This window comes from Saimiri boliviensis, chromosome 9, assembly GCF_048565385.1.
Source record: "Saimiri boliviensis isolate mSaiBol1 chromosome 9, mSaiBol1.pri, whole genome shotgun sequence".
In the NCBI taxonomy this organism is placed as follows: Eukaryota; Metazoa; Chordata; class Mammalia; order Primates; family Cebidae; genus Saimiri; species Saimiri boliviensis.
In genome coordinates this window covers 30,400,582-30,411,818 of record NC_133457.1, presented here as the reverse complement: position 1 = coordinate 30,411,818, position 11,237 = coordinate 30,400,582, and the positions used below count along the sequence as shown (strand labels likewise).

General features: G+C 40.8%; 1 protein-coding gene across 4 annotated transcripts in view; it reads right to left on the bottom strand.

Annotated features, from left to right (window-relative positions):
* Positions 1-11,237, bottom strand: part of LRRIQ4 (leucine rich repeats and IQ motif containing 4) — a 66,291-nt gene that overhangs the window by 27,526 nt on the left and 27,528 nt on the right. For all 4 annotated transcript variants that reach the window (XM_074405636.1, XM_074405637.1, XM_074405638.1 and 1 more), the window contains exons 2-5: positions 9,701-10,751; positions 7,471-7,644; positions 5,759-5,897; positions 2,293-2,489 (exon numbers count right to left, since the gene is read on the bottom strand). In XM_074405636.1, the coding sequence (XP_074261737.1) occupies positions 2,293-2,489; positions 5,759-5,897; positions 7,471-7,644; positions 9,701-10,720 (1,530 nt within the window). In that variant the 5' untranslated portion in view covers positions 10,721-10,751. The remainder of the gene's footprint in view (positions 1-2,292; positions 2,490-5,758; positions 5,898-7,470; positions 7,645-9,700; positions 10,752-11,237) is intronic.

The following is an 11,237-nucleotide window of genomic DNA, read 5'->3' as shown; positions in this document are numbered from 1 at the left end:
GATTTGGGGGATATAAATCTGGAATAAGTTCAGAGATGCGTGAAAGCATTGTTATTTAAAAGAAAACATTACAGGCAAGAAAATCTCTTCTATTCTTATTAACCCATCTACATGAACAAGGTTTTCTTAAGGCTTTCATCTGTAAAATGAAAAACAGGAGTAGAATCTATAATAAACCCTGACTTATTCTAATAATCAGCAACATTTATACATGAATATATAAACTACATTTAAAAAACTCCTCATACTGTTCTAAAAATCCTGATAATTATTAAAATTTGTAAGAAATTTTATGTTGTTTTAGGTGATGTCAAACTACTAATAATTGTAATGTATATACATTTTAAAATGTTTAAAATTTAATTTATAGAAATATTTTTGTTGCCTAGAAGTACAAAAGAACAATCTATAAAAGATTTATATGTATATCTATATAACTTTAGGATCAATTCTGAGGGGAAAGTAGAATGGACATGGATGTTCAAGAAGAAATATGATATAAAAATTCTGCCGATAAAATTGCTTATTTGAGAATTTGTAAATCGGTGTTAACAAATCCTAATGATATGCAGCTCCACTGGATACATTTAAAATATTGATCTAACAGCTCTATTTTAAAATGTCAACATTTAAAATTCACTGGAAATTACATCCTTTGCAATGATTCAAACTTGTGCCAATCATGTTAAATATCATTTTAAGAATGTGCAAAAGAGTGCGGGATTTTTCAAAATGCTTTTAGGGGGCCTGGCGCGGTGGCTCACGCCTGTAATCCCAACACGTCGGGAGGCCGAGGCAGGTGGATCACGGTGAGCCAATATGGTGAAACCAAACCCCGTCTCTACTAAAAATACAAAAAGTAGCTGGGCATGGTGGTGAGCACTTGTAGTCCCACTACTTGGGAGGCTGGGAGATCGTGCCATTGCACTCCAGCCTGGTGACAGAGCAAGACTCTGTCTCAAAAAAAAAAAAAAATGCTTTTAGGAAGTATTCACTTAAAAACCACAACTTTCATTCTTTCAAGTGTAATCCATCCTGAGCATATACACATTCAAATAATTTTTTTTTTTTTTTTTTTTTGAGACAGAGTCTCATTCTGCCGCTCAGGCTGGAGTGCAGTGGCACGATCACGGCTCACTGTAACCTCCATCTCCTGGGTTTAAGTGATTCTCCTGCCTCAGGCTCCAGAGTAGCTGGGATTGCAGACATGCACAACCATGCCCGGCTAATTTTTGTGTTAGCTGGGGGTTTCACCATGTTGGTCAGGCTGATCTCGAACTCCTGACCTCAAGTGATCCACCCACCTTGGCCTCCCAAAGTACTGGGATTACAGACGTAAGCCACCACACCTGGCCTGAAATATGTATTTTTATATAAATTGCTTTTCTTTCTCTTCTATGTTGCAACTCAGGCATTATTTCAATTAAAATTATGTGCTTTTGTAGATTTTTATTATCTCTGAATTTGCTTTGGTATAAAAGAGGTATCACAAAAGATTGATCACAAAAGGGAGAACATTAGTTCTGATAGGGTTAAGGGCTATAGAGAGGGTTTTACAGACCAAAGACTTGACTCTCACTCTGAGTGAAATGGAAGAGTGCCAATTTCAGTGTAGTGGTGAGCTCTAGCCCATGTTTTAACAGCATCAGTGCAATTACTGAGCAGAAGGTACATTGGAGGCGAGCCGGCATGGAAGCAGGGACACTAATCAGGGGGCTTACGTAGTCATCCGGGTGTGAAGTGATGGGAACTTGGACAGTTGGAGAATAAAGAACACTGGTTGAAGTGGACACATTCCAGACCTGTCTGGGGTATCCTATATCTCCATGGGCTCAATGGGCTAGAGCAGAATTTCAAGGATCCCAGCCCTTTGATCCTAGTTGGTGGCAGCTCAGAACCCTGGGCTCAGCCTCTTGTCTATAAATACTTCCACTTCTAATTTGTCAACTTATTTTACTTGTTTTGTTAATACAAGCTTTTTTCATTCCAGTGAAATAGTCCTAAGAATTTTAAATTGATTTGAAATTTTGAAGTTTTGGTTTCCTTTGCCTGTTTGTTGGCTTCTTATTGAACAAAGAAATAAGGAACATAAAAGACAAAAATGCTAGGGCTGACATTTAAAAATTTTCTTACTTAACCCTGGGGACATAAAAGTAGCTAAGTAACTTCTCTTTTCAGAAGCAGGACAAGGGTGTAGATGTGCAAAGAGTTGCTCCATAGGATAATCTGTAATGTGTTTAGCATTAGGCTCCTTCTAAAAAAACTGTTATCAAGAATCTGGGCTGATTTTACCTTTGTTGCCGTTATATTCCTTTTTCTTTTTTCCTTGAGGTATTGCCATATGGCCTCATTGCCTTCAGCACACACTTCTTTTGGGGGTTCTTCCATGGGATTGTCCATCAGTGTCAGGACCTTAATATTCACTAGGGAATCCAAATTCTCTGGAAGATGGGTGAGCAAGTTGTCCTCCAGCAGTAATTCTTGCAAAGCTGAAAAGATTTTTTTAAGTGGTGGATCAATCTTAAGAACAAACGATATTAACTTGTCATTTAATCCTGCCCACATAAATGAAGGATCCAATTCTGCATTTGCAAAAGGAATGAGAGGAAGGATACACAAAACTTTTTATACTATCTAATAAAAGGTCTATCTCTATGTTTGCTCCTTCTCTTAATGAAGAGAACAGAATTCAGTCTCCAGATATCCCAAATGTTTTGTTTGTTTGTTTAAAGCAACAGTTTTTAGCTGAAACTGACAACCCATTGGCAAAAATCACGCAGGCCTTGCAGTTCCTAAGGTCAGCAGAGTATTGAGGGGTTTTTGTTGTTGTTTGAGACAGAGTCTCACTTTGTCGCCCAGGCTGGAGTACAGTGGCATGATCTGGGCTCACTACAACCTAATTTTTGTATTTTTGTATTTTTAGTAGAGATGGGTTTTACCATGTTGTCCAGGCTGGTCTTGAACTCCTGGCCTCAAGTGATCCACCCACCTGAGCCTCCCAAAGTGCCAGGATTACAGGTGTGAGCCACTGCATCTGGTCAAGTATTGGAAAAATGGACTCTTTGTGCTCTTTCCCACAGGCCTCACTACTCTCTGTGATTGCTACAAGCTTTGGCACATTGCTGTTACCTGCCTGATCCATAAAGACTGCGGAATGTGAGGCACCTGGTTCACATCGTCATTCCCCTGCTACTCTCAAGTTGACATGCAAATTAAGTTTTTGAAAAAAATTACTCTTTGGTATAAAAATAATATGCAGGTATTGATCGACTTACGACCTATGCAACTTACGACCATTCGACTTTATGACCACAATCGCTAGCCATGACTGCTCTGCGTCTGGCAGCGCAAACGTTGCCCAGCTGGGCGTAGGACAGTGTGGACCAGCTTCCGGCAGAACTACCATCTCCGTGTGCACCATTTCAACTGTTATCCCAGACTAGGTACAGCAATTTGTGTTTTGTGTCTTGGATATTTTTCATCAAACCCCTCTCAAGATGTCTACCAAGAGGAATTGCCAATAAAATGTTTCGTACATGTTAATATATTTTGATATGTTTTGCAATTGGGATAATGTTTCCTATGGTATTTTTTACACCTGTATTTTGTATTTTTGTATGCACCTGTATTTTGTAATTTTGTATGTTTTGCAAATATTAAACCAGTTGTACTGGTAATGCAGTGTTTTACTTAAACCTGACAAATGTAAAAATAAGAAACAAAATGGCATAGAGATGATACAGATGGCATAAAATGAACAAGGAAAATTATGATATATAACAATGAAAGAAAATTATGATAAAATATGACAAAGATTTTTATAACATCATTTCACAGTACTGTACATATAGCCTACTCAACTTATGACCAAATCGTGTTACGACTGGTCTGTCAGAACCAATCATAGTCATAAGTCGAGCACTAGCTGTATATAATTTAATTTAAATAGAAATGTTTGTTTGCAAAAATGGCAAAAGATGAAAATAATTCTCCTTCTCCATCTCTTTCCCACCAACCCTCTCACATCTTAATTGTCACAAGGAACCCCTGTTATTGGATTCCTGTGAGTCATTACAGAAAATTTCTAGGTATATGCAGGCCTATAGGTATATACATATAAAATATCATAAATCAAAATATTATCATATTGTATAGAATGCTCTGAAACTGGTTTTTTAGCATAATGGATTATCTTTAAGTAGTTCACTGAAAGAGAAATAAAAATGCTTAATAAGCATGAAAAAGATGCTTAAAATCACTCCATGGGAGAAATGTACATTAAACACCAAAATGCAGCATTTTACCCATCAAAGAGACAGGGATGAAAAGTTTGGTAGTACCCAGTAGTAAGGAGGGAGAAGAGAAAAATTATGTTTAAATACTACTCAGTGATAAATGACTTATAAACTCTGTCACTTTTCTATATGTGTTTCACCAAAAGAGAAGATAAATATAAAAAATGTGGTCATGAGACTGAATGTTTAAAGAACATAAAATTATATACATTTCAAAAAAGATCATATCAAAGTGCATTCTTTAGTCCAGTTTGTCTTTTGCTGTGCCATCTAATAAAAGGCTTCCAATTAAATAAGGCAAACCAAGTTATTTTTTTAAAAAACTTCTTTTTAACAATTCAAAGTTGTTGAAGCCAGTCAATAAATATTAGAGACAGAAAAATAGTAAACACTGAAAATATTTGAGAATATTTCACTCCTCCAGGGACCAAGAACAGGGTAACAATTTATGGTGAGGAGCATTACCAAAGAGTACTGCATACAACCCCTTGTGCCCAGTTTTTTTTTTTTTTGAAACAGAGTCTCACTCTGTTGCCCACTCTGGAGTGCAGTGGCGCAATCTCATCTCACTGCAACCTCCACCTCCCAGATTCAAGCAATTCTCCTACCTCAGCTTCCCAAGTAGCTGGGATTACAGGCACAGTGTCATCACACTTAGCTAATTTTTGTATTTTTAGTAAAGATGAGGTTTTGCCATGTTGGTCAGGCTGGTCTTGAACTCCTGACCTCAGGTGATCCACCTCCCAAAGTGCTGAGATCGCAGGTGTGAGCCACCGTGCCCAGCCCAGCCCCCAATTTTTTAATGTCTTATGAATAGGCAAGACATTCCTTCATCCTTTTCTCATTAAAGAATAGCCATAGTTTGAAAACGTGCATAAGCCTAGGAAATTCAGAAAAAAACATTTAAAATCTGGTGCCAGTGGGTGCTCAGCAAAAACATGTTAAGCGGATGGATGAAGGTACACACAAAGAATGGCTTAGTCTACTGGAAAATGTTTGAGAGTTTAAATAGGAATCATATACAGTTTTCCAGGTCAATTATGTAGCTCCAAAAGTTCCCTGCTAATTTCACCGCTCTGGGCCAATACTTTTTCCTTTATTCAAGTGGCTTAGTGTTCTAGATGAAATTTACTGCAGGACCCCAGCTCCAAATTCTGGCATATAGTAAGTGTGCAGTAAATTGTTGTTGGTAGTGTAATGGACATATGGGTGAATGCGAATTTTCTTAGCAGTTGCTACTTTTCCATTCCGATAAACAACTTAACTGCCTTTGCAAGACTTAGCTGTATTAATCAGGACACTTGGCCTCCTCATGCCACTAAGTGAGCCCTGCAAAGAAGTGATGGGATAAACTCAATTCTCTGAACAGTGAGATTGGTCTTTAGAAAAGCAAGGAAGCCATTCGCTATGGGAAATGCTGGCCACAAACTCTACCACGCTGTGGATCTACCAAGTTCCCTCACCTTGTGCTTGGCAAATGGCATCTGGAAGTTGTTTAAGCAAATTGTGCCGGCAATCAAGAACTTCTAGGTTAGGCATTGACCCCAGGGACATGGGCAGGTACTCCAGATGATTGTTCTCTATATATAGCTCCTTGAGACTCTGAAATAACATGAGTATACCATAATAATATGCCTTTATAAGTTAATTATAATAACCAGAACACCTGTGGATGCCCATGCATTTTTTTTTTCTTTCAATGGGGAACTTATGCACTGGGATAAAGGAAAAAAACATATTTAAAGGACCATCATCAAGACATAAAGTTATTTTTGAGTAAGTCCATTAAACTTGGTTTCCATTTATGCAGGGCTAAGAGACTACAGACATCTAGTGCTTATTTGTTTCATCAGGACTTTATAAAAAATAATTTGAATAAGTTAACTACATTTATCATTAACTCCTTTTTAATAGCTAGTTGTCTGTGGCAGTTGCTATGGAATAACTGCCTCAAATATCAACCCAATATTGCCTCAGTGAAAGTAGCCAAAATGTGTAGGGAATGTGTTTGAGTGTATTTGAAATAACCATTTTGAACTTCACTGGGCAAAAGTCTAATGTTTGCACTTCACCCTAAGATTGTGACATGACATTTACAAAGGACAAGTTAATGAAAGGTATTCTGTGAACACAGGGCAAAGGACTGGAGAAATAGGAATAGAGACCTGTGTCATGGTGAGAACTACCTATGCTGTACATGCCATTGCATGACTGGGGGTTATGTGGTGGCCCACGCCTACTTTATCATCATTAAGAGTGCAGCAGTCTGGGAGCGGTGGCTGACGCCTGTAATCCCAGCACTTTGGGAGACCAAGGTGGATGGATCACCTGAGATCAGGAGTTCGAGACCAGGCTGACTAACATGGCAAAACCCTGTCTCAACTAAAAATACAAAATTAGCTGAGTGGGTGGCAGGCACCTATAATCCCTGATACTTGGGAGGCTGAGGCAAGAGAATCACTTGAACTCAGGAGGTGGAGGTTGCAGTGAGCCGAGATTGCACTATTGCACTCTAGCCTGAGTGACAAGAATGAAACTCCATCTCAAAAAAAAAAAAAAAAAAAAAAAAAAGAAGAAAGAAAGAAAGAAAGAAAAAAGAGTGCAGCAACAGGAACACGAAAACAACAACAACAACAACAACAGTTCTTTAAAGGATGAATATATGAAGACACCCCAGTATGGCCACTTTGCATGAGGTTATCCTGTTGCCTTGCAAGTATTCCTCACAGCCCTGTAGATCTAGGAAGCTGGTGCAACATGATTTCCTTTTTCCCAGCAGGGAGAGACGTCACACTTCCCCTTACAGAAAATCCTGGGCAGCAAAATGCAGGCTCCCAGCCATGTCATTTGTATGACATTCTTTAACTTAAAAATAATCCAGTTTTCAGGGGGCTACTTACAAAAAGTGGAAATTAAATGGAAAGAGGTATGACCCAATTTCTGTAAATGAAACACACCTAATCACACAGCGGAAAGAAGTATCACAATAAAATGTTGAAGTGTTGTTCACGGACAGTGGAAACCTCAGAATGTAAAAACAATTGCTTGTTTGAAGCTGGAAATCTAGCATGGATGATTCTACATCCAGCCTTTGGGACCTCATATTTTCTTAGTTTCAGCCAACTTAAGGGATAGTGGCAGTGGCTTCTTAGCCAGCTCATCGGGGGAGGCTTACCTGCAGCTTCCCAATGTCTTCCGGTACATAGGTAAGTTTGGATCCCTGGTCTTGCCCAATGTATAATTTCTCTAAAGACTCTAAAGAAAGGACTTCCTCCGGAAAGGAAAGGAACTCATTTCCTGTTAGTCCAAGTATCTTCAGTTTTGAAAGTGAGCCCAATTCTGAAGGTAACTGGAAGTATTCCAGAAAGATAAGTTTCAGGTCAAGATTATTTTTAACTGTCAGCAAATAAACTGGGCTTTTGGTTTTGAGGCAGACTGCTAAACAACAGGTGGAGTAACTTAGCCTTTCCTACTGATGGAAGATTGTATATATATATATGTCTGCATTATAGTATTTATAATTGTAGATCTAAACTCTTTGCTCTTCACTTTTATGCACTACTTTAAACTAGAGCAATTTTTTCCTTGCCGGGTGCAGTGCTTATGCCTTTAATCCCAACACTTTGGGAGGCCAATCAGATAGATCACCTGAGGTCAGGAGTTCAAGACTAGCCTGGTCAACATGGCGAAACCCCGGTTCTACTAAAAAATACAAAAATTAGCTGGGTGTGGTAGCAGGTGCCTGTAATCCCAGCTACTCAGGAGGCTGAGGCAGGAGAATCTCTGGAACTCGGGAGGCAGAGGTTGCAGTGAGCAGAGATTATGCCACTGCACTCCAGCCTGGGTGACAAAACCAGAATCTCTCTCTCAAAAAAAAAAAAAAAAAAAAAAAAAAAAAAAAAGGCCGGGTGTGGTGGCTCATGCCTATAATCCCAGCACTTTGGGAAGCTAAGTCATGTGGATCACCCGAGTTCGGGAGTTCAAGACCAGGCTGACCAACATGGAGAAACCCTGTCTCTACTAAAAGTACAAAAAAATTAGCTGGGCACAGTGGTGCATGCCTGTAATCTCAGCTACTCGGGAGGCTGAGGAAGGAGAATCACTTGGACCTGGGAGGTGGAGGTTGCAGTGAGCCGAGATCACGCTATTGCACTCCAACCTGGGCAACAAGGGTGAAACTCCATCTCAAAAATAAATAAATAGGCCAGGTGCGGTGGCTCACGCCTGTAATCCTAGCACTTTGGGAGGCTGAGGTGGGCGGATCATGAGGTCAAGAGATAGAGACCATCCTGGTCAACATGGTGAAACCCAGTCTCTACTAAAAATACAAAAATTAGCTGGGCGTGGTGGTGCCTGCCTGTAATCCCAGCTACTCGGGAGGCTGAGGCAGGAGAATTGCCTGAACCCGGAGGCAGAGGTTTCGGTGAGCCGAGATTGTGCCATTGCACTCCAGCCTGGGTAACAAGAGTGAAACTCCATCTCAAAATAAATAAATAAAAATAAAATTGGAGCAATTTTTAACCAATGTTCTTGCCATTTATGAACTGTAGTGTGGCAGCTGCTTGACACTATTGAAAGAAAAATACTAAAATTATATGTAATGTTGCATTAAGAGCATTCATAATAAATTCAGTGATTAGAACTAATTTAGTGATGTGACTTTTCATTCTAAAAGGCTTTAATAATTTTGAAACTTCAGTTGAAATCTCAGTTGGAAGCAAACATATATTCACACCACTTCTACTCAGTGTTCAGTGAACACTGTTATGACCCTATCCTGTCATGTTCTGCTTTCCAGTGAATACCCAGGCTTGTGAACCCTATGTGGGAACTGGTCGGCATTCAGAGTGCCAGACTTTCAGGACTGGAAGGCCTAAGGAAGGTTCTGTCTTCCAACCCTCTAATACAGTGGTTGCATACATTCTGTAGCAAGCCATCCAGTTGTTATCTAAACACCACCTCCTGTGAAGAAAAGTTCGTTACCTTCTATGGCTTCTTCCAACCATCACATTTCCTACTTTAGTGCAGCCAAAGTCAGCCTCACCGTTATGTCCATCTATCAGTTTCTTTCTGGCCCATAGGAACCACATGGGAAAAATCTAATTTTTTTCCCGCTTTTCTATTCTTTCTTTCTTTTTTAGACGGAGTCTCACTGAGTGTCACTCTGTCGCCCAGGCTGGAGTGCAGTGGCACAACCTTGGCTCACTGCAATCTCTGCCTCCTCAGTTCATGCCATTCTCCTGCCTCAGCCTCCCGAATAGCTGGGACTAAAGGCACGGGCCACCATGCCCAACTAAGTTTTGTATTTTTAGTGGAGATGAGGCTGCACCATGTTGGTCAGGCTGGTCTCAAACTCCTGACCTCAAGTGATCCAGCATAGTGACAGCCAGAAAGGGAATCCGTACCTGCCATATTTTATTGTCATCCAGTGCCAGGACTTCCAGGTTCTCCAGCGCACAGATCTGTGGTGGGCAGTGGTCCAGATAGTTCTGGCTGAGGTCCAGGCAGCGCAGGTTGACCAGGCGCCTGAAGGAGCCCCGCAGCCTGTGCAGGCCGGTGTTTCTCAGGTAGAGCAGGTGCAGCGAGGTCCATCTGCAGATGAGGCGCGGCACCTTCTCCAGGCGGTTGCCACTCAGCCCGATTTCCGTCATCTCCCCGAGCTCCGCGAGGCTGTTCGGGATGGAGTGGAGAAGGTTGTGGGATAAATCGAGCACTGACAGTTGGCTACATTGGCACAGGGACGCCGGCAGAACGGGGAGGTTGTTAGAAGCCACGAAGAACTTCTGCAGCCGCATCAGGTGCCCGATCTCTTCTGGGATGGCACCGATTTTGTTCTCGTCCAGGTCAATGATCTCCAGGTTGTAGAGAACGCAGAGCTCCTGGGGGAAAACTTCAAATTGGTTTTGCTTCAGGTAGATCTCCCTCAGCTTGGTCTGGTTCACTATTTCCTTGGGCAGACATTTCAGGTGGTTTCCAGTCAGTCCGAGCAGCTCCAGGTGGTGGAGGTTTTTACAAATGATAATAGGAATCTCCTTCAGGTCGGTCTGGTAGAGCCGGAGTTCACGCAGGGCGCGGAGGAAGCTGACGACGAGAAGGGAGGAGGAGAAGATGGGGTTGTAGCTCAGGTCCAGGCTCTCCAGGCTGCTCAGCTGTCCCAGAGCCGGGCACAGGCTCCTCAGGTTGTTCTTGTCCAGGTAAAGGACCCTTATGTTCTTTAAACGCTGAATCTCCTGGGGAATTTCTTCAATCTGGTTATTCTCCAAATGCACTTCTTCTAATTCTGTGAATGCGAAGATCTCCAACGGAATGGCAGTCAAGCTCTGATTAGAGGCATTGATGAAAAATGTTCTATCATTGACATGCTGTGGATCATTTCTCTGAGGAATTTTAGGTGAACGTTCTACTGATTTTACGTCTTTTGACATTACTGTTAAGAAACGTTCAAATATTCAAAATCTGAAATATTGTGAAAAGGATGAAAAAAAAAATCAGAATTTACCTGCCACCAGGCTTGCTATCCTTAAGAAAAATAAAATTAAAACCTAGTTAATTAGACTTAGTGCTTGAAATTATGACAGAACATAAAATTTAGGTTTTTGCATTTCATGTTAAGAGAAGAATTAAAGTGTAAACTCCTTCCTCTAACACGTAGACTCAAATGAAAAAAAGAGATTAATTTCCGATTTACTTATTTATTTTATTTATTTTTGAGACAGAGTTTTGCAATTGCTGCCCAGGCTGGAGTGCAATGGTTTGATCTCTGCTTACTACAACCTCTGGCTCCCTGGTTCAAGGGATTCTCCTGCTTCAGCCTCCTGAGTAGCTGGGATTACAGGCACCCATCACCACGTCCAGCTAATTTTTGTTTTGTATTTTTAGTAGAGATGGGGTTTCATCGTGTAAGCCAGGCTGGTTTCAAACTTCTGACCTCAGATCCACCTG